The following is a 27233-nucleotide window of genomic DNA, read 5'->3' as shown; positions in this document are numbered from 1 at the left end:
CCTGAATACCCATGTATTGTTTCCTGTGTTAAAATATAAGCTCTTTGAGGTCAGGGGTTTTTTGTTGTTTTTTTTCACTTTGCTCTTCTGTCTTCAGTGTTGAGTTCTCTGTGGTTTATACATAGTAAATATTTAGTAAAGTGCCTTTTTCTTTTACTCATTAATTCATTCAAATTTTATTTAAGGTATTTTGCTTTTGATTGACTGTAATGAGTTTTGCTTGTTGTTTTATTATACCAAGAATAGATATAACATTTGGAATTTCATGTAGAAAAAGAAGACATTAAATTATTCTGGGGTGCTTGATTTTTAACCATTTCTTAGTGTTTAAATGTGGAGTTAAATGTGGACTTGAGTTCACATTTTGGTTCTGTCACTTAATACTTATGGACATTGGACCACTCATTTCATTTTACTGGAATTGAGTTTCCATAGCTGTAAAAAGAAGGGGTTGGACTAACTGACTTCTGAGGTCCCATTCAGCCTTCCATCCATAATCCTCTGAGTAGTGCTCTTCTACCAATGTTTTTTAACATTCTCATAGACTTTGAATTTTACTGAAGTATGAAACTTGAATTTCATAAATAAAATCTTTTTTGTTTTTATGAACTAGATTAATGGTGAAAAGAAGGAAAGGAATGAGAAAGCTAAGAAAGGTAAGTGTTTGTAGCAACAGCTAGGCTTGTGTATCTCAAAAATCACCATTCTGTGATACTTGTTTTTTCTCCTTTTCCAGGTCATTATTGAGATTTTTCTGTTAAGAAAAACCAGCACAACACTCATTAGGTTTTGAATACTCTATTTATATTGCAGTTTTTTAAGCATCCATTTTTTCTCCAGAAATTTTGGAATTTTAACAGAAAGCCAGTTAATGTTATACTTATAGGAAGACCTTAGTTTAAATCCTTGTTCAGATACTGTTTCCTTATGTTTAAAGTGGGATGATAATAATATCTACCTCACAGAGTTGTTGTGAGGATCAAATGAGATGATATGTAAAGTGCTTGGTAAACCTTAAGGTATCATATAAATGCTGACTGTAATACTTTTTCAAATCTCTCATCTATTACTATTTTTTCTAGCCTGAAGAAATCAACATAAAATAATTGTGTCCTCTTATCTAGTAGGCAATCAATATGTACTAGTAAATTATCTGAAATGATAATGTGTAGTAGTTAAAAAATTTTTTTTGAAGAATTGAAACCCACTCTGATGCTTGTAGTTACTTTCTAACTTGAGACTTATGGATTCAGCCTCTTTAAAAATTTATTCATCATTCAGAAACTTTGAATATACAGTTTGGGTGTGCAGCCACCAAGTAACAGGTGGTACTTTAAATATGGTTCTACCACATGCTGTTGTTTTTTTCCTCAAGTACATGCATCCTTTTAAAAATTTAAAACAAAACTAAACAAAAACTTTATAATAAAATAGCTGGGGGCAGCTAGGTGGTGCAGTGGGTAGAGCACTGGCCCTGGATTCAGGAGGACCTAAGTTCAAATCCGGCCTCAGACATTTGACACTAACTGTGTGACCCTGGGCAAATCACTTAACCCCAATTGCCTCATCAAAAATAATAATGATAATAATAATAATAATAATAAAATAGCTGAACATAGTAAATGAAGGTGATTTTTTTTGAGGATCACTCTTAGAACAACTGTGAAAGTAAGCTAATGTGGTGAAGTTAGATACTTATCTCTCTTCCTTCATTATTATTTTATTATAAATAAAGTTTTATATATTAGAGTGTTCTTTGGCAGCTAACTTTGCTGCTTTTAAGTCAAAGTTAAGAAAATCTTCAGTTTAGCCATTAGCCAAAAACTCTCAAGGAATAGTTATGTATATTTTAGTTTATGAATTACTTTTCTTATTAGCCTTTCTTATCCTCCTGTCACATTAATTCTTCAGTTTTTAATCTAGAAGCTAGAAGAAAAAGGAATAATTATATAAAACATACTAGAAAGTAAATTGTTTTTTTTAACCTTTTCTTAATCCTCTTTCTTCTTCCCAGTTACATGAAGTTTTCCCAGTGTTTTAGATAAGTGGCAAAAAGCCTTCCTCCTCTCCTTTTTAGACTGACTGAGAGTCACCTTATTTGTTTCACATGCTATATCATTAGTTAGGTAGCCAGCTCTCAACCAACATTTCTAAGCTTCCTCATTTAAAAAGTTCTTCAAAAACTTTATCTCAATAAAAAGAGCATTTTGAATAAACTTTTAAGTTTTTAAATAAAGACTTAAGTTGGCTTCATCAAAAGCTAAAAATATAGCATACAGCATAAAGCACATTTTGCATAGAGCAAAATTTTAGCATGACATTTTCCTTAATTTAATAATATATAAGATAGAGTGTCGAACTTTTCCAGGCAAAGTTCATGTTTCATCTGTTTGGTAATATATAAATATACCCTATTTGTTTCTTATCATGTGTTCTATCTCTCTATCCTAAGGTGAAATCACAGCTGAGGAATTATTCACAATGATGACAGATAAAAACATCAGTTTGATTATAATGGATGCTCGAAGTTTACAGGATTATCAAGATTCCTGTATTATTAATTCTCTAAGTGTTCCTGAAGAGGCCATCAATCCAGGGTAGGCTATTACATTCAGTATGACATGGTGGAGTATGAAGATAGTAAATGTTTCTGTTCAATAGTATCAAGGTTAAATCCTCTTTTTCATTGCCTTTTTTCATTATATAATGCTTCTTGCCAGACACTGCAAGTGATGTGTTGCCATATAGTCAGAAAACTAGTTATATTTAATTGGTAGTTGATACACATAGGCAGTAGGCAAGTTTCTCCTTTGACTTGTTACTCTCCCTACCTACCTTTCTCTGCAGGCACTTCAGGCTTATTGTGAACTTATATGGGGCAGTTCTTATATATCTCCTGTACCTCTGAAAGGCCTGCTAATTCATTTATCCTATCATTATCTACATTCAATTTAGAAAAGATTACATTATATATATTTTGAAGTCTCCTGCATGGTTCTGCTAGAAAGCATATAGAGTAGGATGATCGAAAGCATACTAGATTAAAGAAAGTCAGAAGACTTAGGTTCTGATCTCCATACTATCACTAATTATGTGTGAACTAGAACAGGATCCTTAGCTTCCCTGAGACTGAGTCCTCACTTGTAAAATATGGGATTTGGTCTAGATCAGGGCTTCTTAAACTTTTTCCACTCATGACCCCTTTTTCCCTGAGAAATCTATTCAACCCCAGGTATATAGGTATATAAAATAGGTATACATAACCTTTTACTGTTGACAAATTTTTTGTAACAGCCACATTTAATTACACAACTCCATATGGGTTTAAGAAGCTTTGGTCTAGATAATCTCTTAAATTCCCTTCTAGTACTAACATTTTGTTACCTTAAAGTACTAGTGAAACTTGTCAATATGGCAGACGGACTAGGCCAGTTCCTGAAGGACGCCTGAGCCAAGGAGCTGGTGCTGACAGTGTCTTTCACCATTGGCACCATGGCTCTGCCCTTACCTCCCTTAAGCCCCTACACCAAGTATGGAGGCTTGATCAACCAAGCTACACCTTACAGCTACCCTGTTCTTGTTCGAGATGACGGCAACATGCCTGACATCCCCAGCCACCCTCAGGGTCCTTCCGTCCAGTGGTTGAAGAATCTGTGAATCTTCCATCTGTTTTCTCCTTTCTCCCAAAATAAATGTCCTTGTCTCACCCCACCCCCACCCCCTGAAAAAAAAAAAAAACCTACTAGTAAGTTTAGTAATGTTCCTCTTATGATCCAACCCATTCTTTTGTCTTTTTTTCCCCACTCTGGAGTTGAATTAATTGGTATTTTTTAACCTGAGCATCCAAAGAATATTTGGACTTCCTGTAAGAATGAACTATTTTTCTGTAATTTTGAATCATTTTCTTAAACCTATCAGCATACTAAAATTTTTGGTTACAAGAAAAAATTTCAATAGCTCTGCTCAGCTTCCCAGTGTCATTGGCCGGGGAGGGGGGGGGGGATTTAACAGAAAATTACTAAAATAGCTCATCAGTAACTAAAGTTCTGGTGGCCTAGATTTAGTTTTCGCAGGTATCCATTTTCATCAGCCATCCTTACCTGTCTCCTGACAGAGACATCAAGTATATAGTAAGCACATCACGTTTGGAAAGTGCTTAGGCTGCCAGAAAACCTTCATTGCTAGGTAGATTCTTCTAACTGTCCCTAGGGACAATACATTTCATAATATTATATCTGTATTAAAATTTTCTTCGATATATTTTGTTTTTAATATCACCTTCATTTTCTTTTTTAATTTAGTTTTTTTATTCTGAACTTTAAACACCAAAAGAATGAGCAAAGTAGAACACAAAAAAAGAATTATATATGAAATGGTGAATCTCTTTTCCATACCTCTTGATTATTTTTAAAGTATGTAATAAATTCAACACATTTCTTTCAAAATTGTCCTGCTTGTTCATGCTTCATCCTGAACCTCCTTTTCTCTTCTATATACTATTTAAAATGTTGCCTCCCCTGCCCCCATCCCTATCATCCCTAATTAAAAACAAAAATAAAAAGCCTTGTAATAAATAAACATAGTCAAGTAAAATTGATTCCATGGCCATATCTAAAAATATGTCTTCCTTCATAACTTGAGTTCATCTCTGTTAGGACATATGGGTAACATGCTTTGTCATAGCTCCTCTGGAGAGATAAGTTGATCATTGATTTGATCAGAATTCTTTAGTTTTTCAAAATTGTTTTCTTTATGTTGTCATGTCATTGTATATATAAATATTCCTGGTTGTGCTCACTTTACATTGCATCAATTCATACTTCCCCAGGATTCTTTGAAAATTGTCTAATCATTTCTTAAAATACAAATAATATTTCATATTATTTCATTATTTATTTATACCTTCATTTGCCATTCTTTGATCAGCCATTCCTCAATTCATGGGTATCCTCTTAATTTAACGTATTTTTTCTTTCTCTTTTTTTCTTGTCTTTTAATTCCTCCTCCCCTCCCCCCATTTCCCCCCATAGTTCTTAAGGTGTAGTGGCAAAGAATATAATAATGCATCTTCTTGAATGAGATTTCTGACAATCATCTCCATTTCTGATTAACTCCTTTCTGACATATTCCTTTTAACCTCTCTTTTCTTTCCCTTCTTAAAATGCTCAGAAGAGAAATTATCCCGTTTAACTCCCTTAATACACCTTGAAGGCATTGTGGTTTTAAAGGGATACTTGTTTCTTTTCTCCCTATCAAAATGTTCATACTTCATCGTCATATATCCCCTTCCAATTATTCAAATAAGTTTTCCTTCCTGGATTTTTCTGGATTCTTGTGTTTGCATTTCAGATTACCAACTAACCTTGATCTTTTAATCAGGAATTAAAAGATCATTAAAGGTCCATTTTTTTCTTCCTTTAGGATTCTACTCAGCTTTGCAGTCATCTATTCTTTTTCATTTTGGAATATTGTATTCTAAAATCTCTTCTTGTTTATAGTAGAAGCTGCCAGGTCTTTTGTGATCCTGACTGGGATTCATTGGTACTTGAATTCTTTTTAGTTGTTGCAGTATTTTTTTCTTTGACATAGAAGCTCTGGATTTTAGCTATGGCATTTGCTATGCCATGACATTCACATTTTCTTCTGAGGTTTCCTTCAATAAGTGAGTGACATATCCTTTCTCCCTTCACTTTATCTTTTTGTTCTTATAGATTTGAGTAGTTTTCATTTATTATTTTTTGAAATAAAATCTCCAGGGAGACTTCTGATTTTTAAATTTTTTCTAGGTAAATAGTTTCTGATAGCAGATACATTTTCTTCTATTTTTTGAGGCTTGTGATTTTATTCTAATATTTCTTGTTCTTTACTTGAGTCATTGATTTCTGTTTGGCCTATTCTAATTTGCAGGGAGTCCTTTACTTGGATAATATTTGCCAGTTTTATTTTAAGCCATTTATTCTTCTACTTCTTTTCTTTAGAGCTTTTATTTCATTTTAAAATTTCTTTGTTCTCTAGGTATTTGAGTAGTCTTTGGAAAAAATTTTTTTTCCTTTGTGCTTGCTGTTAGAAATTTACTTTATCTTTTTAGGTTAGATTTTATAGTATCATTGTATTAATCATAATTCTTTATCTTGGTCTATATATTCCTATGTTTACTCATCTCTCCAACCTTAGTTCACCTGGAACTTTGTGTCTGGGCCAATCTCTGCTTGCTGCTGTGCTTTTGAGTGAGTGGTTGGCCTCGTTTGATCTCACTTGGTTCATATAGTTCCTGAGCTGCCTTCACCTCCAAAAGGTTTTTGCCCTCCTGGATCATGTGGGCCAGAGTTCTAAATCTTCAGGTCCCTTTGTAGAGTCTCAGGACACAGTTCCAGAGACCTCAGAATTTAAGAACCTATGGTATCTAGCTATAAACTATGCTACCCCTGCAGGCACACCTCACTTCTCTGGGTTGCTTCTAAAGTCCAAGATAGGGCTTTCTTGGGGGAATCCTTTTGCTTTCTCAGCCCTTATCTTGTCTTTTTGTCTGATGCAGAGCCTCATGGGCTGTGGGTTTTTTCCAAACTGTCTCTGGTGGCACTGGAAGGGTCACCAGCTTATTCACCTGAGCATAGGTACTTGCTTTTCTGGAAGACCGCTTTTCCTATTGTCCATGGACTTTGGCTGACTTTCTATGCCATTCTGGGGTGGAAGAAATAATTTAATGTAATTGCTCCTTGGATTGATTTTTTAAAATTTGTTTTTGATATGGTGATAGTTTTAGTTTTTTGTTGGATTAAGGGTATGGGAACTAGGCTATCTGACGGCCTCTCTTCAGAAAGCGGCCATCTTACCTAGCAGTCTCTTCATTTTCAAATATCTCTTTCCTCTCATCTCCCCAGGGAGAGCAATACTCCTAATGTGGAATAAAAACAACAGAAAGCAAGTAGTTCATCTAAACAAACCAGTACCTCTGCTGAGTCTGAAAGTGTATATATAATTGAATTGTAGATCTAATGATTAAATTAGTTTAATTGTAGTAGTAATGTGAAGAAGTACAATTAATACAATTGTGCATAAATTTGGTATATATTTAACTAGCTATGGAATGGGTAGGACTTGAAGTTGGGTAATATAAATCAGTAGATAAATCCAAAATCATGTTACATTTGGCTATTTTGGCTTTATATTTGAAATAGAAAGAGACGCTGAGAGATATTCGTTCACATTTCTCCCCACATGAGGCCCTCACACTTTGCCTGGGACTTTATTGTTGGTGACCTACCACAGAAAAAGGATTCCTTCCCTGTGGATAAAAGCTAAAATGAATAAAGAAAGTTATTTTCTAGTTATTTTCCCCTTTCTAATAATTATCCCTAAAAATGTGTTCTAATTTGTACTTTAGTAAAGAAGTTAGACACAAGCTTTTATTATAAAGTTTGAATTAAGATCTATACCAGTAGAATGTAATAGAAAGTCATTAATGTCCTTTTGCCTCAATGCATATGTTGATAAATTTCAGAGTCACTGCTAATTCGATTGAAGCAAAACTCCCAGATAATTCTAAAGATGCATGGAAGAAGCGAGGGTGCGTTGACTATGTTGTACTTCTTGACTGGTTTAGTTCTGCCAAAGATTTACAGCTTGGAACAACTCTGCAGAGTCTGAAAGATGCACTTTTTAAGGTTAGCAAGGTTCCTTGTTTATTTCCACCCTATAAGGTTAAAACAAAAGTTTTTCACTAATACCTTGAAGAGCAAGATGTGGTGCTTTGGGGTTGGAGTTACTTTTCTACTCTTCCTGCAAATTTAAACATTTATTATTGATTTATTAAGCCCTAGTAAAGCAATGTACTATGTTTAAAACAGTCCTAGGTATTCAAATAATTTAGTATCTCAGAAGTTTAAATTGTTGGAAGAAAGTATTTTGACATTTTCTATTTCAAGAATTAGGCCATTTTCCAGTGGTTTTATTAACAATAAATCATTTTTTTTATTTGCTTAGAAAAATTTTACCATGGTTTTAGAAATTGTAACTTAAAGCTCTGAATATCAGTGTAACATAAAATTTCAGAGATTCTGCCAGCAACCAGCAATAAGAAAAGGAATATTTGCTTGATAATAGAAGATTTGTATTTGCTGATGTTACTGTCCTCGAAACCTATGAAATTACTTCTTTCTTCTCTTTGTATCCTATCACATATCCCTTATGGTCTCTTCCTCTTCCTTTCCTCCTTATACCTAGGACCCTAGATTCTTTTAGAGCTTGCCCCAGGCCCATGCCTTCCTGTGGCTCCCCTCTTCCAGGATTCCTTTTACACTCCTGCTACATTGTTTAGGTAGTAACTCCTGAAGTGTTACCTAGCTTTCTTAATATTATTCCTTCTTCTCTCTTCCCCCTTCCCAAAATCTCCAGATCTGTCCTCAACTGTGGGGAGGCAGCAGAGAACAGGAGTGAAGGTGGCCAGAAAGTAGAAGCAGGACAGGAAGTAGTAGGATGTATGGTCTCAAACTTCTCCTACTTAGAAATGGAATCTTCCATATTCATAAGTATTTTGCAATTTCTTTGTTAATCATTAGTAACAGTTGTCATTGCTAGTTCTGAACAGAGGCTCCATGGGTGCTTTTTGAGGGGGACATAGATGTTTTCAACAGATCCTTGAGAGGAGGATTGATATTTTACTTTGAAACTTCACTCAGTTAAATCAAGCCAGAGGACCATAGGAGATCATCTAGTTCAAACTTATCATTTAAAAAAAATTTTATTTTTTTCCCCAAATATTTTATTAATAACTGGTTTTCATATCAGCTACATTTATTTCCCACTGTATCTCTCTCTTAATCCCTTCTAAAATATCCACTCTTAGAGGAAAGAATAAAAAATGAGGAATAAGGGGAAAATGTTATGAAAAATCAACATTTCAAAAGCATGATATATAATATGTAGTGTACCACACATGTGTGGTTACTTATTCCTGCAAGGAAGCATGGGAGGTTTAGTCATTTTAATTTTATAGGATTCCCTTGTATTCAGCCAGAGAGCTTTAGCAAGATCATCTAAATTTGAATATTTCTCAGTAAATAAAAACTTCATCGGGACAACTAGCTGGCACAGTGGATAGGGCACCGGGCCTGAAGTGAGGAATTCTCATCTTCCTAAGTTCACATCTGGTTTCCAACACTTACTAGCTGTGTGACACTGAGCATGTCACTTCACTTATTTGCCTCAGTTTCCTTATCTGTAAAATGAGCTAAAGAAGGAAATGGCAAACCACTCCAGTATCTTTGCCAAGAAAACTCAAAATGTGGTCACAAAGAGTCTCAGACATGACTGAAACGACTGAACAGCAACAATAAAAATCTTCGTCAGTGCCTCTATATTTAAATGAAAGTTAGCTATATGGAATACCTGATTATAAGATACCTTCTCCATTCTAAGGGAGGTAATTTGTAGAGGCACTATTTGTTCCCATTATGGAATCCTTTAAATAGCTGTCTAGCTTTCATTTTTCAGAGTTCTTTGAATTCTTTTTTTTACTAGACAGGGTGTTGCTAATTGTTCTGAATATGGACTAAATACCTAAAATGTGATTTTTAAAAAAGGAAATGCATCCAAAAGAGTTTAAAATTTAAAAAAAGGAAATGCATCTATAACTATATACCAAAAAATATACAAATTACCATATTTTAAGTCACTTACTATGACATTTTTAAAATTTCAATTTAAATAAAGATATTTTTGTCATTACTGTTTCTTTTCATCACTTTCTTTGTTGTTCTTGGGTTGTATACCAACTAGATTTAGAGAAAAACAATTATGTCTTTTCTGTAATACCCTCTAACTTCTGCTTTTCTCCACCTAAAAAGTATACTAAGTTCTCTTTTGTACCACAAGCATGTACCTTGGGGTGTTCCCAGGCATCCAGAGCAAAAGTTTCAGCAGAAGTCAGTTGAATTACTTATAGACTGTCAGGACACATGATGAATCCTCAAAAATGAGTCTTGAATGTAGGCTTCTGGAAATTTTCCCATATATTTTTTCCATTCTATTGTAAATTGTACAGGGTGATTAAAGAATCAACTTATCTTCCAATAATGCCTTTGCCTAAAGAGCTCAAAACACTCCTAATTTCTTTATATAGTGCAGGGCTTCTTAAACTTTTTACATTTGCAACCCTTTTTTGCCCTGAGAAATTTTTATGCAACTCCAGGCACATAGCTATATAAAATAGGTTGCCAAATTTCTCGCAACCACCACATTCAGTTACATGACCCCATATACAGTCACAACCCACAGTTTAAGAAACTTTGTTATAGTTCACCACGTCTTAGAAATTATCCAGTGTATTCTGTTGTGGGACACGATATTTTATCTAAGCATTGTGGTTTCAGTACTTATTATTTTGCAGAGTCCTTTGTACAGATGTGGGATACAGTTAGGTATCTGTGTTCTGGTTTAGCTGAGTATTTTTGTTCTTTTAATAAGAGCCAAAAGACCCCCTAGGAAAAAGCTCCTTCTTGTGGATTAGTAATTCTAAAAAGTAATATAAAGATCACCATCTAGAGATTACTGTTGACTTTGTGATTGGTATTCTCTATTTTGACCTTTTCAGATCTGCAGTCACTGAACGTAAGAGAATTAGGAAACATTGGTAGCTCTTGTTTGGCCCAAGATCTGCCCTGATTTCTAAAACAGACTTTTAGGACTATGTTGGTTTTTCTGAGTCAATAATTCACCTTCTATATTTACTGAAACTTTTGTTGAAAGTAAAGACAGGGGGCGCAGCTAGGTGGTGCAGTGGATAAAGCACCTTGGATTCAGGAGGACCTGAGTTCAAATCCAGTCTCAGACACTTGACACTTACTAGCTGTGTGACTCTGGGCAAGTCACTTAACCCTCATTGCGGGGGGGGGGGGGGGGGGAGTAAAGACAGGTTTGTTTTCTCTAGATAGAGTTTTTTCTCTTTTTTCTTTTTGGTTTTGTTTCGTTTTTTTGTGTAGCAATGAAAGTTAAGTGACTTGCCCAGGGTCACATAGCTAGTTAAGTGTCAAGTGTCTGAGGTAGGATTTGAACTCAGGTCCTCCTGAATCCAGGGTTGGTGCTTTATCCACTGTGCCATCTAGGTGTCCCCAGGATAGAGTTTTAAATGTGAATATTGTCACTGGTTCTTAGAAAGGAGAATTTAATCAGTGTTTTAAAATCTTTCTTTAAAGCAAGCAATCGCTGTAAATTTCTCTAAGTAATTCCAGGTTCGTTATGACTTAATGCCACATTTTCAATTTGGTATTTATTATACTTGAAAAACATGATTTTGAAATAAAGAAGTATGGTTTAAAAATCCAGCTTCAAATCATATTTTAAGATTCTATGAAATTGCTTCTATTTTAAAAAATAATATGTTTATTTTGTTTTGTAGTGGGAAAGTAAAACTATCCTAAAGAATGAACCTTTAGTTTTAGAAGGTGGTTATGAAAACTGGCTCCTTTGCTATCCCCAATTTACAACAAATGCTAAGGTAACTCCACCTGCTCGTGGCAAGACTGAAGAGGTGTCTATCTCATGTATGTACCTTCTTTAAAACTGCATATGCTAAAATGTTTTAAAATCAGTTGTTTACCTTTGAATAGTGTAAGGCTGAATTCTTGATTGTGTTTTCACTTGCCATTTTTAATCAAGTTTTTTTTAAATTAACAGAAATCTGTTTTTTCTTTTTTCCCCATACCCACCCCTTTGAAGAAAAGCAAAGCAAAATTCGTGTAACAGATAACATATAGTCAAAAACAGATTCTTTCATTGTCTGTGTACAAAAAACATGTCTCTTTCTGCACCCTGAGTCCATCACATGTGTAAGGAGGTAGATAGCATGCTCTCTGGAATCTAGGATGGTCACTGCTGATCAGAATCCTTATAGCTTTCAAAGTTGTTTGTTTTTATGGTGTGGCTATTGTCCATGTCCAAAAAATATGTGTCCCATTCTTCATATTAGTCTGCCACCTGTCTGTTGGGAGGTGGGTAGTATTTCTTTATTATTAGCTCTTTGGAAGGAATTATAGTTGATCATTGCAATGATCAGAGTTCTTAAGTCTTTCAAAATTTTTTGTTTTTACAATATTGATGTTATAGTATAAAATGGTTTCCTGATTCTGTTCATTTTGCTCCATAAGCAATTCATAGTAATTTTCCTATGTTCCTCTGAAACTGTCTTTTTGGTCATTTAAAAAATATTTATCTTTTTAATTAATAAAAATTTGTTCTCTCTCCCCTCTCCTGTCTTTCCCTGCTGCTAATTGAGAAAGAAAAATAAAAACCTAGTAAAAAATATGAATAGTTAAGCAAACATTTCTGTATTCATGTTCAAAACATATATGTATGTACCCTGAGTCCATTACCTCTCTGTTAAGAAACAGGAAAGATGTTTCATCATGAATCTTCTTGAGTCGTGACAGATCATTTCACTGAAAGTTCTTAAGACTTTAAAGGTTTTTTATCTTCACAGTGTTGATATTATACAAATTATTCTCCTTTTTTTGTTCACTAAACTCTCCATCAGGTCATACAAATCTTTCTAGATTTCTCTAAAACTGCCCCCCTTCATCATGACTAGCTGTACAGTAGAATTCCATTATAGTCATATACAATAATTTATTTAGCTATTCTCCTAGTTGATAGGCACCCTCTGAGTTTCTAGTTTTTAACACCACAAAAAAGAGCTGTTATAAATATTTCTGATATAAAGAACCTTTTTCTCTTCCTTTGATATCTTTAGCACATAAAGCTAGTCATGTTATTCCTGGGTCAAAGTATATACACAGTTTAGTAACCTTTTTTTTTTTTTTTTTTTTTTTGGTGAGGCAACTGGGGTTAAGTGACTTGCCCAGGGTCACACAGTTAGTAAGTGTTAAGTGTCTGAGGCCGGATTTGAACTCAGGTCCTACTGACTCCAGGGCCAGTGCTCTATCCACTGCGCCATCTAGCTGCCCCAGGCATATTTCAAAATTGTTTTCCAAAATGGCTAGACCAATTCACAGCTCCACCAACAGTTGTACATCAATGTGTCCGGTTTCCCACATCCCCTCCAACATGTATAATTTTCTCCTTTGTTGTTAACTTTGCCAGTTTGATCAGTATGAGTTAGAACCTCAAGGTTGATTAATTTTCATTTCCCTTATTTTTAGTGATTTGGAGCATCTTTTCATGTGATTTTAGACAGCTTGATTTTATCCCTTTTGAACTGCCTGTTTATATTCTTTGACCTTTTATCAATTGGGGCATTGCTGTTATTGTATAAATTTAAATCAGTTCCTTATATCCAAGAAGCTTGTCTCAAAGATTCCCTTCCCCCCCCCCATTAACTTTCCCTTATAATCTTACCTGTATTCAATTTGTTTGTGCAAAACCTTTTTACTGTTATGTAATCAGAATTGTCCACTTTATAGTCTCTGATTCTCTCTATGCCTCGTTTGGTCATGAAATCTCTTATCCACAGATCTGAAAGGAAATTCGTCATTTCTTTAATTTGTTTATTATGTGACCTTTTATGGCCAAATCATGTGGTCATTTGGAGTTTATCTTTGTATTCAGCATACAATGTTGTTTTTAACCTAATTTCTTCTCAGACTGTTGTACAATTTCCCAGTTGTTTTTGTCAAATAGAGACTTCTTATTCTACTAATGGGTTTTTGAGTTTCTCAAACACAAAGCTATTAGGTTTTTTTTTCTTTAGTATGTTGTTTACCTAATCTATACTATGTATGGACCTCTATTTTTTGATCAATACCAAATTGTTTTGAAGGATATTCTTCTGTACTATAACAAGTTTGAGATCTGGTACTATTGGGTCCCCTACCTTCCCACTATTTTTTTCCATTAATTCCTTTGAGTTTTGTGACCTCCAAATGAGTTTTTTGTTTTATTTTGTTTTTTAGTTACATAAAGTAATCCTTTGGTAGTTTGATTAGTATGACATTGAATAAACAAAGTAATTTAGCTAGCATTGTCATCTTAATAATTTGGACTCAGTCTACCCATGAGCAATTAATATATTTCCAGTTATTTAGATCTGTATTTCTATAAACTGTGTTATATAGTTGTATTCATGTAGTCTATTTGTGTATCTTGGTAGATAGTTTCCAAAGTATTTTATGTTTTATAGTTTTAAAATTGAATTACTCTTGCTTTTCCTTCCTCCTGTGCTTTATTGGGATTAGAGAGAAATATGATGATTTATATAGATTTTAGTTTATAAACTGCAACTTTGATGAAGTTATTGTTTCATTTAATTTTTAGTAAACTCCCTAGGATTTTCTGTATCATTTGCAAAAAGCAATAATTTTGGTTTTTTCTTTGCCTGTGCTTATTCCCTCAATTTTTTTTTCTTGTCTTTTGCTATAGCTAGCATTGCTAGCAAAATATCTAATAGTGGTGATGACAGTGAACATCCTGGATTTCCCCCCAGTCTTACTGGAATGGCCTCTAGTTTAACCTCATTATAAACCATGTTGGCCTTGGTTTTAGATTGAGTACAGTATATACATGAGATTTGTACTTGCTGTTGCTTATGTTGTGATTGGTAGATGCAAAAGTTTCTTTTTTAAAAATTAAATTCAGACTTTATTTTTGTGGTTTCTAGTGGATTTTACATATCCGTCACTAGAAGAGCCAGTCCCTATTCACCCTGCAGCCCAGATGCAGCCTTCTTCTGTAGCTGCTGTTAAAGAAAATGCAGAATTGGGAAATAATCAAGAGAGGATGGGACCACTTAGTATATTAACTACAGTTGGACCAATTGCTACTGCTTCTAAATCCGATGGTTCATCTGTACCTAATGCAACATGTACTGTGAAAAATGTTCCTCAGGTATGTTCTTCATAATCTAATTAAGCCTGTAACTGTCTCATTTAGGTGATTGGTAGATATCCCTTCCTCCTATACAAAGTAAAACTGATAATGCCCTATGTATATAGATATGTAGCTGTCTTTAGCTTTATGTTTAAATTGAGTTGAAATTCATGTAATTCATCTCTACTGCAAATGCTATTTCAATAAAAGTCTAACAAAGCTGTTAGACTAAGCTTCAGATGTTGGTTCACTTAATAGTAATAAAAACAACAATGATGACAGTGCTGGTCTAGCACTAAGGATTGCAGCTTGTGGTCATTTGATCCTCACAGCAATACTCAGTGTGATGCTGTGGAAAAAAGTATTGAATTTAGTGTTAGAGAATTTGCTTTCAAATTATGACTTTACTACTTTACCTCTATGATCTCGGGCAAGTCACTAATACTCTCTGTTTTTCACTTTAACTAAAATCAGGGAATTGGTTAAATGGCATTTTAAGTCACTTCCATCTCTAAATCTAGGGTCCTGTGATTCTCATTTTTCAGATAAGGGAACCATGGCTGCTAGTAAATGATAGTGAATGTCAGAGATGCAGTTTGAACCCAAATATTCCCGATTCCAAGCCTAGCTCTCTATCAGTTATAATAATGCAATAAAATAGAAGTTTGGGTTTTGTTTTTTAACCATTTCAGCAGTGCCTTGGAATTCTTTCTCATAAATGACTACATCTTCCTGGTATTTTCCTGAATACTATTGCCAACAGAAGTATGCCATCATAGAGAGAGCATGTATTCAAGGAAGTCTACTGGCTAGAGAGCTGATTTTGAAGCTAGGAAGACATGGATTTAGCTCCTGTCTCTGACACATCCTAGCTCTGTGACCAGCCCTGGACAATTCATTTAACCTCAGTACACTGGGTACCTCCCTCTTTAGATGATATGTTTCAGAAAAGTTGCTGACCTCCATTTCTAGAGAGAGTCCCTTAACACGAGATCCCTAAATCAATGAAATGACAGGTCCAGTTTTCTGTTCCTATAGCGTTAACTCCATAATGTTTGCATAGAATAGTTGTATGCCTGTTGTTGGCAGTTAATTATGATTCTGAAATATACGACTGATGAATTTCTCCCCCCCCAAAAAAAAATGTCAACATGCAAACAGTAAGTATATTTTGGAAATTTTTAGTGTAAAATCCTTTACAAAAAATAACCAAGAAGTGATAGATCCCAGGGGCGGCTAAGTGGCGCAGTGGATAAAAGCACCGGCCTTGGATTCAGGAGTACCTGAGTTCAAATCCGGCCTCAGACACTTGATGCTTACTAGCTGTGTGACCCTGGGCAGGTCACTTAACCCCCATTGCCCCTCAAAAAAAAAAAAAAAGAAGAAGTGATAGATCCCAGCATCTTACCTCTATGCATTAAATCATTTTTTCTTAAGATAAAGTTAAAACTGGGGGCAGCTAGGTGGCACAGTGGATAAAGTACCAGCCCTGGATTCAGGAGTATCTGAGTTCAAATCCGGATTCAGACACTTACTAGCTGTGTGACTCTGGGCAAGTCACTTAACTCTCATTGTCGTCCCCCCCCCAAAAAAAAAAGATAAAGTTAAAACTGATTCTCTCTTAGACTTCTCACCCAATTTAAGGCTTATTTTTCAGTAGTAATAATACATATTCCTTTCCTCAAATATTGCTGACTTATATTTCAGGTTTTGATTAGAAGATATTTGATTTGTTTAATAATAATAATAATAGCTGGCTTTTGTATAACACTTTTAAAGTTTTGCAAAACTCTTCACATATTATTTCATTTGATTCTTGCAACAATGTTGGGAAGTACATTCTTTTATCATCCCCATTTTATAAATGAGCAAACTGTGTTTGAGAGAGATTTAAATGACTTACCTGTGGTCACACAGCTAGTGCATGTCTGGAGGCAGGATTTTAACTCAGGCCTTCCTGGCTTCCAAATCCAGAACTTTATCAACTGACCAATATGACAGTTTCCTTTTGATAGAAATTGAGAAGATCTGTTACTTTATTATTTAGAATCTTTTGTCTTTAATAAGGCAGGGAAAAGGGAAGCTAGGTGGCACAGAGGATAATGCACCAGCCCTGGATTCAGGAGGACCTGAGTTCAAATCCAGTCTCAGGCACTTGATACTAGCTATGTGACCCTGGACAAGTCACTTAACCCTCATAGCCCTGCATGAAATAAAATAAAAATAAGACAGGCAAAAAATGGGCATGATGGCAATTTAATAGAGCATTTTTCAGATATGAATTTTAAATTCCACAGATATTCATTATTATATTCATTATATCTTTTTTTATGAAAATATATGGTTTCAAAAACTGAAATTAAATTTCTTGAAATTTTGTCAGCAGTACTTTCTATGTTATACTTTGTTTTTATTACTCTAGATTGATCGTAGTAAAAAGCCACTGACCAAATTGCCTGATGATCACAAACTAAAACCTGAAGTGACAGACCCTGATCATCAGCCTCCACAGAATGGAAAAGTTGTTCCTGATCGTGCAACAAAGCCAGTATATGCCCCAGTGGTAGACGTTTTAACGGAGGAAGAAAAAGTTCGTATTCATGCAGAAACTGCGCTTCTGATTGAGAAGAGCAAACGAGAGAAAGAGCTTCGAGAAAGGCGGCAAGAAGAGCAGAAAGAGAAACTGAAGAGGGAAGAGCAGGAGCAGAAGGGCAGAGAGAACATGGAGGCTGAGGAGAGAGATGAGGGAGCCAGGCCACAACTGGAAGACGAGGAAACTGACAAAAAGGAGGCAAAGGAGGTGGGAGGAGCAAAAGGACAAACTAAAAGTCAGCATGAAACAACAGAGCCTGCAAAGCCCATGGAAGACCAAGAGAAAGGATGTCAGACGCCAGAAATCCAGAAGAAAACAGTAGCGGATGTCTCTGACTCATCTGGGCCAGCAGATCCAGGCCCCAGCAAGGTAAGCAAGCTAGAAAAACTCAGCACAGACTACCTACCAGCCAAGCAAAAGGCAGATGGTGGCACCATAGTTACCAAGCGAGCACTGGGCCCAGAGTCCAGTTGGCTCCAGGCGTTTTACTAGCTGTGTGACCCTGGGCAGGCCACTTTACCTCAGTCATCCTGTTTCTTCTTCTGTAAAAATGGGGATGATAACAGCACCTACCTCTCAGGTTGTTGTGAAGATCAAATGAGATAGTGCTGCATAAATGCTGCCGATGTGGTTGTTGATGATACTTCTAACTCATAAGAACTTTCTCAGTATTAGGGCAGCTGAAAGGAATAAATTTGGAAAGAGGGCACAGGTGAGAATTGATTATGAAGGGAGGACATCTATCTGTAAAGCATTTTTTGGTTTTTTTTGGGGGGGGTTGTTTTGTTTTGTTTTTTTGGTGGGGCATTTGGGGTTGGGAGGCATTCCCAGGGTCATGCATTTGGGGAGTGTCTTATGTCTGAGGCTGGATTTGGGCTCAGATCCTCCTGGGTCCAGAGCACATACATTGTCCTCTCTGTGTCACCTAGCTGCCCTTTTGCCTGTCTTATTGAAGACAAGACACTGTGTCACCTAGCTGTCCCATGATGACATCTTTAAAATAAAATTAAGGGGTGAGAGGATGGCACTGGGAGAAAGGGAAAAGGAGAGGTGGAATGGGGGAAAGTATCTCACATAAATAGAAGCAAGAAAAAAATCAATGGAGTGGAGAGGAAGATGGGGTAGAAGCAGGGGAGTGAATGAGCCTCATTCTCATCAGAATTGACTCAAAGAGGGAATGACATACACACTCAAGCGGGTATAGTGATATATCTTGCCCTGCAAGAGAGTGGGAGGGGAGGAGTAAAGAAAGGGAGGGCAGATTGGGGGAAGGGTAGTCAGAAGCAAAACACTTTTGAGGAAAGATAGGGTAAAAGAAGATATCATGGGGAGCGAATAGGATGGAGGGAAACACAGTTAGCAATAGTAACTAGGGGAAAAAATTTGAAGCAGAACCAAGAGCAGTATAAGACAAGGATGATGGTGCTGGTGGTGGTGGTGGTGGTGGTGGTGGTGGTGGTGGTGGTGGTGATGATGATGGTACTTACTTTGCTGGGCTATTGTGAAGAAAATTCTTTGTCAGGTATAAGGTACTATATAAATGTTAGCTATTATTGTTGTTTCAATAATCAACCTTACAATCTCTTGGAAGATGATGTCTAAGATCTTTTTCTTAATCATAGTTTTCAGGTAGTCCAATAATTTTCAAATTATCTCTCTTGGATTTATTTTCCAGGTCAGCTGTTTTTCCAAGGAGATATTTCACATTGACCTCTATTTTTTCATTTATTTGGATTTGCTTTATTGTGTCTTGATTTCTCATAAAGTCATTAGCTTCCATTTGATCAGTCCTAATTCTTAAGTAATTATTTTCTTCAGAGAGCTTTTCCATTTGGCTTTTCAAGCTGTTGACTTTTTTCATGACTTTCCTGTATCACACTCATTTCTCTTTGCATTTTTTCCTCTACCTCTCTTACTTTATCTTCAAAGTTCTTTTTGAGCACTTCCATGGCCTGAGACCAATTCATATTTTTCTTGGAAGCTTTGGATGTAGGAGCTTTAACTTTGTTATCTTCCTGTGAGGGTGTATTTCAATCTTCCTTGTCACCAAAGAAACTTTCTATGGTCCGCATCTTTTTTCTGTTTGATCATCTTGCTAGCCTATATCTTGACTTTTAACTCCTCCTTAAAGTGGGGCCCTGCCTCCAGGACATACTGTCCCAAGCTTCAGGGGCTCCTATGTGGATCGATTTAAGGAGAAGCTGGTTCTTCACTCCCCTGGCCTGTGCTCTGGTCTGTAAATAGCCCTAGGCTTGTTTGCTCTTTAATCAGGAAACAGAATTCTGTCTCACTATGTTTTCTAGCTTTGACATGCCTGCACTTCTCCCCAACCTGGGCCCACCACTCAAGACTGCTTCCTGGTTCCTAGCACAGGCAAGACAGCACCAGCAGGGACCCCTGTAATTTCCCCCGGCCAGACTCTCGATCCTCTCACTAGACAGTGATCTCTTTCTCTGATGTGGCCTGCATCTGTGCAGCCCGGGTCTGGGCTCCACTCCCATCCCAGTATAACAGATCTTTCCTGCTGACCTTCTAAGTCATCTTTGAGTGGAAAATGATCTCACCCCATCCTTTTGTGGGTTTTGCTGCTCCAAGAATTGTCTTACGGCATTATTTGGAGGTTTTTTGGAGTAATCATGTGGGAGCTCCAAGAGGTTCTGAATGTCACATTTCTTAATCCTACCAGAGAAATGAAGCATTATTGTAGATATTTTTAAATGATATGGAGCAGTAAAGTAGATTTTGAGAGAAACCTGTGCCATTATAATGTGTAATATTTAATCCTACTAGTTTTTAAGTGCTTGAAATTTAGGTTTGCAGCATACTCACTCATCTTAGCGAGTTGCTCATTTAGACTTGTGACTTCCACCAGTAAGATGTATAGATGCACTAAAATATTTTAAGTAATTCTCTGTGGAAAATGTGATAGCCGTGATCCAGTATCACACTCGAACTAGTTATCTCGTAGTGAATGCCCTTGAGAACCTGAAAATCACAAGAGACTTTCCTGAAAAAGTGTTCAGGTGATAGCAAGTTTTGGTGCCTATGCAATATGCAGCCAGTCTACCATGATCTAATGCTTCACTGTTCATTTTTATCTTTGTCTTCATGTTTAGAGCCCTATAAAATCTGGGACTTCCATGGTTCTGGCAGCCAATGCTATTTGTAGAGCTTTCTGGTAATTTTTTAAAAATGGTTTTGGTTTGATTGCATTAGAATGTTACCTTTTCAGTAGAATGCAGTTTTATGCTAGAAGAAAATGAATTTTTTTTTTCACTTCTAAATTTTTAACTTTTCCAGCCTGTTAAAATGAAAGAACAACCAGAAATTGGAGTTCCAAAGGCAGGAACTTTTAGTGAAAGTACTGAAGATAATGAAAGACCCAAAGTAAGTAAAGTCTTTGAAAGAAGTGGAAAGGACTACAAATCTGTAGCACCCAATTGTATTGATTGACTTAAATTGTTTCTTTTAATTTTTAAGCTTTCCCTTTTCAGAGAGAGCTGTTCTTTCTACAGCATCTGTTTCTTTATAGATGACTGTTATATTACAAAGTATCTTTTCAGTCTTCTACTGAAAGTATTTTGTATAATTTCATAGAGGTAACAAGTATCTTGTTAATTTGTAAGTAAGTTTTTTTAAAGTAACTTTTAGTCCTTAAGCATTTTTTTCCTTAATGATTTATCCCCAGACTTTTCATTTTAAAAGGTCTCTTTCTAGCATGAGACTTTTGTTGGCTATATTTGTATGTTAAACTTGGTTTAGATATTTTGGAGTATGAAATGATTGAGAAAATAGATTATTATAAACATTATTTATGTCAGGCTTCTCTGTCCTAAGAAGGACAATTTATGAAAATAATATAAAGTTATAATGGAGGAGATAGGGATATACTATATTTAAAGGATATGGAGAATAGGAAGATTACTTTTAAAAAAAAGCTTAGGGGGCAGCTAGGTGGCGCAGTGGATAAAGCACCGGCCCTGGATTCAGGAGTACCTGGGTTCAAATCCGGCCTCAGACACTTGACACTTACTAGCTGTGTGACCCTGGGCAAGTCACTTAACCCTCATTGCCCTGGGGGGAAAAAAAGGGCTTAGCACATTTAATTTTCATTGAAATCCAAAACTTTTCTGATTAATCTCCAACTAATTCCTACTACTTTACCACCCATATTCTCATCATAGTTTTATATTGTCAGAAATCCTTTTCTTCCAACTAGACAGAGATTATCCTATCAAGAAAAGTCTAGGAATTTAGTTCTCAAAAAGTTTTAAAGACAGATGGTAAAGAGAGTACTCTCTGTTAACTGTTTGTGTGTTTCTTCATTTGTATCTTTATGTACATTGTTTCTTTTTCTTCATCTAGTCTCAGCGAGAGCCTTTAACAAGAGCTCGAAGTGAAGAAATGGGAAGGATAGTACCAGGGTTGCCTTCAGGCTGGGCCAAGGTAAAAGTCAAAATTACTACAAAGGAAAACAAGGTTACTGTGTATCAAATAGTAATTTCTTTTTGTATCTTTTCTCTATGAACTAATGTTGTATTTCCAAATTTAGAAATCTTCAGATAGTCTTTTTTTCCCCTAAATAAAGAAATTATACATAGCTTCACAACTGTTTTTCCTAATGTTAATTGGGGTTTTGATCATACTACATGAAAGATCCATTGGGATGCATGGACATTTCTGGCATTACAAAAAAACTTATAATTAAAAACCTGAATACTCTGTACTGAAGAATGTTATTTAACTAGTTATTAAAGTTCTGTAGTTATTATACCTAGATTATTCAAAGCCAAAAGTATCTCTAATAATGGAATAACTTTATATAATGGTAGTTTGGCTTTTTTGACCTTTTTTTTTCTTTCCACCTAAGTTCCTTGACCCAATCACTGGAACCTTTCGTTATTACCATTCACCCACCAACAGTGTTCATATGTATCCACCGGAAATGGCTCCTTCGTCTGCTCCTACTTCTACGCCTCCAACTCATAAAGCCAAGCCACAAGTTCCTGCTGAGCGGGATAGGGAACCTTCCAAACTGAAGCGCTCCTACTCCTCCCCAGATATAACCCAAGCCATTCAGGAAGAAGAAAAGAAGAAGCCAACAGTAACTCCTGCAGTCAATCGGGAAAACAAGTAAGTCCATATACCAAAAACCAAGACGATCATTAGATTTTATTGCAGTGGTCCCAAAGTCCAGTGTTTTGACTTCATGGGGATCAAAAGTCTTTATTGTGTGTCCCATTTACAATGAAAAAAATGTATTAGAATAGAAAGAATGGTGCTGATGTTAATGACACTACTGAGCACTGTGATGCAAGTTTTGGTTTTTTTTTTTTTAGTGAGGCAATTGGGGTTAAGTGACTTGCCCAGAGTCACACAGCTAGTAAGTGTTTGAGGCCGGATTTGAACTCAGGTACTCCTGACTCCAGGGCTGGTGCGCTATCCACTGCACCACCTAGCTGCCCCTGATGCAAGTTTTTCATACCAGGAATAAAACTTTTTTATCATTATCATTATTCATTAATATAAGATGACATTAGCCTTCAGACCTGGAGAACCTCACAAACTCTGGCTTCCAGGTGACATTTTGAGAATCACTGTTTTAGAGTTTTTATTATATATTGTGTTTTTACTTTGAGAATCACTGTTATGGGGCAGCTAGGTGGCACAGTGGATAAAGCACCGGCACTGGATTTGGAAGGACCTGAGTTCAAATCTGGCATCAGACACTTCACACTTACTAGCTATGTGACCCTGGGCAAGTCACTTAACCCTCATTGCCCCACAAAAAAAAAAAGAGAGAGAGAGAATCAGAATTTAGCAGCTTTCTCAGAATACAGTGTGAATTCTTTTTTTAAAAAATTCTAACATGTATTGCATTGTTTCCCAATTGTATTTTACAATACTATTTTATTTCTATTGTATTATTTATCACGAATGTTTAATAATCATTCCTTCTCTTCCTACCTTCTTGAAAAGGCAAAAAGTTTGATAGTGATTATACATATGAAGTCATCCAAAATATATTTCCATATTAGCCATGTTGCAAAAGAAAACAGACCCAAAAAAAAAGAAAAAGAAAGTTTAAAAAGCATGCTTTAGGGGCAGCTAGGTGGCGCAGTGGATAAAGCACCGGTCCTGGATTCAGGAGGACCTGAGTTCAAATGCGGCCTCAGACACTTGACACTTACTAGCTGTGTGACCCTGGGCAAGTCACTTAACCCCCATTGCCTGCAATAAATAAATAAATAAATTAATTAATTAATAAAATTTTTTTAAAAAGCATGCTTTAGGGGGCAGCTAGGTAGCACAGTGGATAGAGCATGGTGTAAAGAATTAATTGTTGTTTGAGGTTTTTATGCCTCGGCAAGCACTGGCCTGGGGCTCTGCAAACCACATGGTGCTCCACCCACTGGTTGTAGCCATTGCCAGGGCTCTGGCACCTCATGTCATCACCACTTGATGACGCCTACATAAGCCTGGCAAAATTATAATGATTGGAAGCCTAGTGAGGGAAGTCATGTGACTGTCAGAGCGCCCATCCCATTGGCTGGGACTGTGTGGGGGTTTCTAGGTTTGGGGGAGGAGAATTGGGCATTTTAGGTGGAAGCTGGAAAGTGACAGGCGTTCTCCTGCGTATTTTCAGCTAATTCTTGGGTGGTGGTATTTTTCAGGTATTATAATTTCCCTTTCCCCATTTTTATTTCCTTTCCTTTGATCCTACTGATCCTGTTTGTGTGTGTGTTTTTGTTAAGTTCGTTCTTGTTAAAATAAATCTTGTTCTGTTTTAAGGGAGGCTGCCGGTTTCCTACCTTGCCCCAATATTGCAGTGAGCCGCTTAGCTAGCACTCCCCAATTAAAATTTGGTCCCCACAATGGGCCCTGGATTCAGGAGGACCTGAGTTCAAATTTGGCATCAGACACTTGACACATACTAGCTGTGTGACACTGGGCAAGTCACTTAACCCCAGTTGCCTCACCAAAAAAGAAAAAGAAATTAAAAGTGTGCTTTAATCTGCGTTTAGAATTCATCATTTCTCTGTGGAAGTGGATGACATTTTTCATCATGGATCCTTTGGAAATGTCTTGGATCATTGTACAGTATTGCTGTTACAGTGTTCTCCTGCTTCTGCTTACTTCATTTTGCATGAGTTCATATAAGTCTTCCCAGGCTTTTCTGAAAGCATCCTGCTCATCATTTCTTATAGCACAATAGTATTCCATCACAGTCACATACCACAATTTATTTAGCCATTCCCCAGTTGATGGACTTTCCTTTGATTTTCAATTCTTTGCCACCACAAAGAGCTGATCTATTTTTGTACAAATAGATCCTTTTCTCTTTTCTTTGCTCTCTTTGGGATACCAGTTCACAACTCTACCAACAGTGCAATAGTGTCCTAATTTTTCTACATCCCACCCAGAATTTGTCATTTTCTTTTCTATATAATTTAAATTCTCACTTTCTCATTACCTGACTTCCACTGGTCTTTCCTAGGTGGTTAATATTAGGACAGAATTCTTAAATGGTATTGAGATGCCATTAGTAGTATTGCTGGTTCAAAGGGTATACATAGTTTTATAGCCCTTTGGTCATTGTTCTAAATTGTGCCCCAGAATGGTTGGACCAATTTACTACTCCACCAGCAGTTCATTAGTGTCCCTATTTTTCCATGTCCCTTCCCAAATTTGTCATTTTCCTTTCCACATTAGCTGACTTCCCTTCATCTTTCCTAGGTGGTTAACATTAGGACAGAATTTTTACATGGTATTAAGAGATACCAGTAATCACAAAATAATAAAATGCTTAGAGAAAAGATTTGAGCAGTTTGGTTAGAGCCTTTGTGGTGAATTTATAGAAAGACACAAACAAAACTTGCCAGTGATGAAAAGATATAGATGGGTTGTGATCAGTGCTGGTCTAGGAGTTACCTATAGTAAGGCAATTCCAGATCTGCTGTAGTACTAAGTTATAAAAACTTGGTAAATTCCTAGAGCCTAATTTTTCTTCTACTCCATTCTTTCTACATGTAGTATTGACTGATTAATTGTAAGCAATGATCAAAACAGTTATTTAAAAACAAATTTCTTAAATTATACCTAATTTAGCTTTACTCTCCATTTTATCCTTTTTTTTTGAACCCTACTCTTCCTGCCAAAAGTTAGAATTAATTTGCCTTCATGACCCCTTTCTTTAATGACTCTTCTCAGGCACATATCAAGAGAGCTCTGTGGTATTTTTTTCACTCAAATATAAAAAGTATTCCTCGGAAATGTTTATTTAACAAAGTGGCTTTTTTTTTTTTTTTGGTGACACAGTCCAGTTAAATAGTTTGAAGTTTTCAGTTGGCATATGAATTAATTGTTATAAAAATATAAATTGGCCTTTTTGTGTTTATTCCATTTACTAGTTGCAATGTTCTGACTTGACTCTTTTAAATTGATAATGGCTAAAGATCATGTCATTTGTGAAAGTCACACAGTTACATTGCATATGAAAAAAAAAGGTTCAGTAGAGTTGCCTACACTAGACCATAATACGTGAAGGCTTTTCTTTGTTGCCTTAGCCACAAAGATAGGTGATGGTGAATACCTACATTTCTTCCCTTTTTAATAACTGCCCAACCTTTCAGATCTCTGTTTCATCTTCTTTGACTAAATTTAGTATTGTGTTATTTAAAATATTTCAGGACTAGGCTGGGTTTTCTAAAATATTACTAAATTATATATTAATGGCTATTGCACCCATTTGGGGCAGTAAACATTTATTATTAATTAATATCACATATTATTATTAAAGTATTGACTGAGTATCTCCCTGACTTCCCCACTAGTCCTAGTCTTAGAGGCCTAAACAATTACATACCCAATGTATTGAGCCAAGAAGGCATATGGAGAGTAAGAGAGTCCAGGGAAGAAGAGCCAAGAAGCCTACCCTGATGTACCCAGGGATTTTATCCTCTTTTTGGTAGAGGCAGGTACCCATACATTGATCTAAGCTAATTGGTTAGCATCATTCAGCTCCATTGATTGACATGACTAGGAGGGTGATCTACAGATCAACTACCAACCATCTAGGTGTGCTTCCCCAAGCTAATCAGAAGAATCCATCTGCATTCCTTTTGTTAAGGTGCCCAGGCAGGTTTCTGATGTGAGGGGGAGAGAGTAGCAAAAACTAATGTTTGGGTTTCTCCTAGAAATCCATTATTAATAATTTTTTTCTCACACTATCAAACATCTGGCAGTGGATATTGTCCAAATTCAACCTTCTTTTTGGGACTCGGATTTTGAAGGCAAACTCCTAATGTTAGAACCATTCTGTCTCATCTCTGAATACATTGCCATTCCTAAGAATCTGCAGCTAGATGCAACTACTACATTCCAAGTCTACTCCTGCCCATTGTGGGGTCGGGGTCAGGGAGGGGGGAGAGTGTCTCTTCTTTCCTTATATAATGTTTAACCTGCTGCTCAGGTTGTTCACAGGTTGCCATTTGAAGTACCACTGAATTTACATAAGATTTTTCATGACCACTGAATTTATGTACAGATTTACATAATTTCAATGACCTTAATTTTCTTTCCTAGGCCAGTATGTTACCCCAAAGCTGAAATCTCAAGGCTCTCTGCCTCTCAGATTCGTAATCTTAATCCTGTGTTTGGAGGATCAGGACCAGCTCTCACTGGACTTCGTAATTTAGGAAATACTTGTTATATGAATTCAATATTACAGTGCCTATGTAATGCTCCTCATTTGGCTGATTATTTCAACAGAAACTTTTATCAGGATGACATTAACAGGTAAAGAATATTAAAAGTTTTCTTT

General features: G+C 36.1%; 1 protein-coding gene across 1 annotated transcript in view; it reads left to right on the top strand.

The window, feature by feature from the left end:
- The window catches only part of USP8 (ubiquitin specific peptidase 8), a 74404-nt gene that overhangs the window by 37894 nt on the left and 9277 nt on the right, over nt 1-27233 (top strand). Inside the window, 10 exon segments of the mRNA XM_043986405.1 lie at nt 614-656; nt 2453-2597; nt 7502-7664; nt 11396-11540; nt 14609-14835; nt 17240-17779; nt 20711-20797; nt 21776-21856; nt 22281-22543; nt 26996-27208. Of these exon segments, the coding sequence (XP_043842340.1) occupies nt 614-656; nt 2453-2597; nt 7502-7664; nt 11396-11540; nt 14609-14835; nt 17240-17779; nt 20711-20797; nt 21776-21856; nt 22281-22543; nt 26996-27208 (1907 nt within the window).

The sequence above is a fragment of the Dromiciops gliroides genome, chromosome 2 (genome assembly GCF_019393635.1).
Source record: "Dromiciops gliroides isolate mDroGli1 chromosome 2, mDroGli1.pri, whole genome shotgun sequence".
Classification (NCBI taxonomy): domain Eukaryota; kingdom Metazoa; phylum Chordata; class Mammalia; order Microbiotheria; family Microbiotheriidae; genus Dromiciops; species Dromiciops gliroides.
This window is presented reverse-complemented; position numbering and strand designations above follow the sequence as displayed.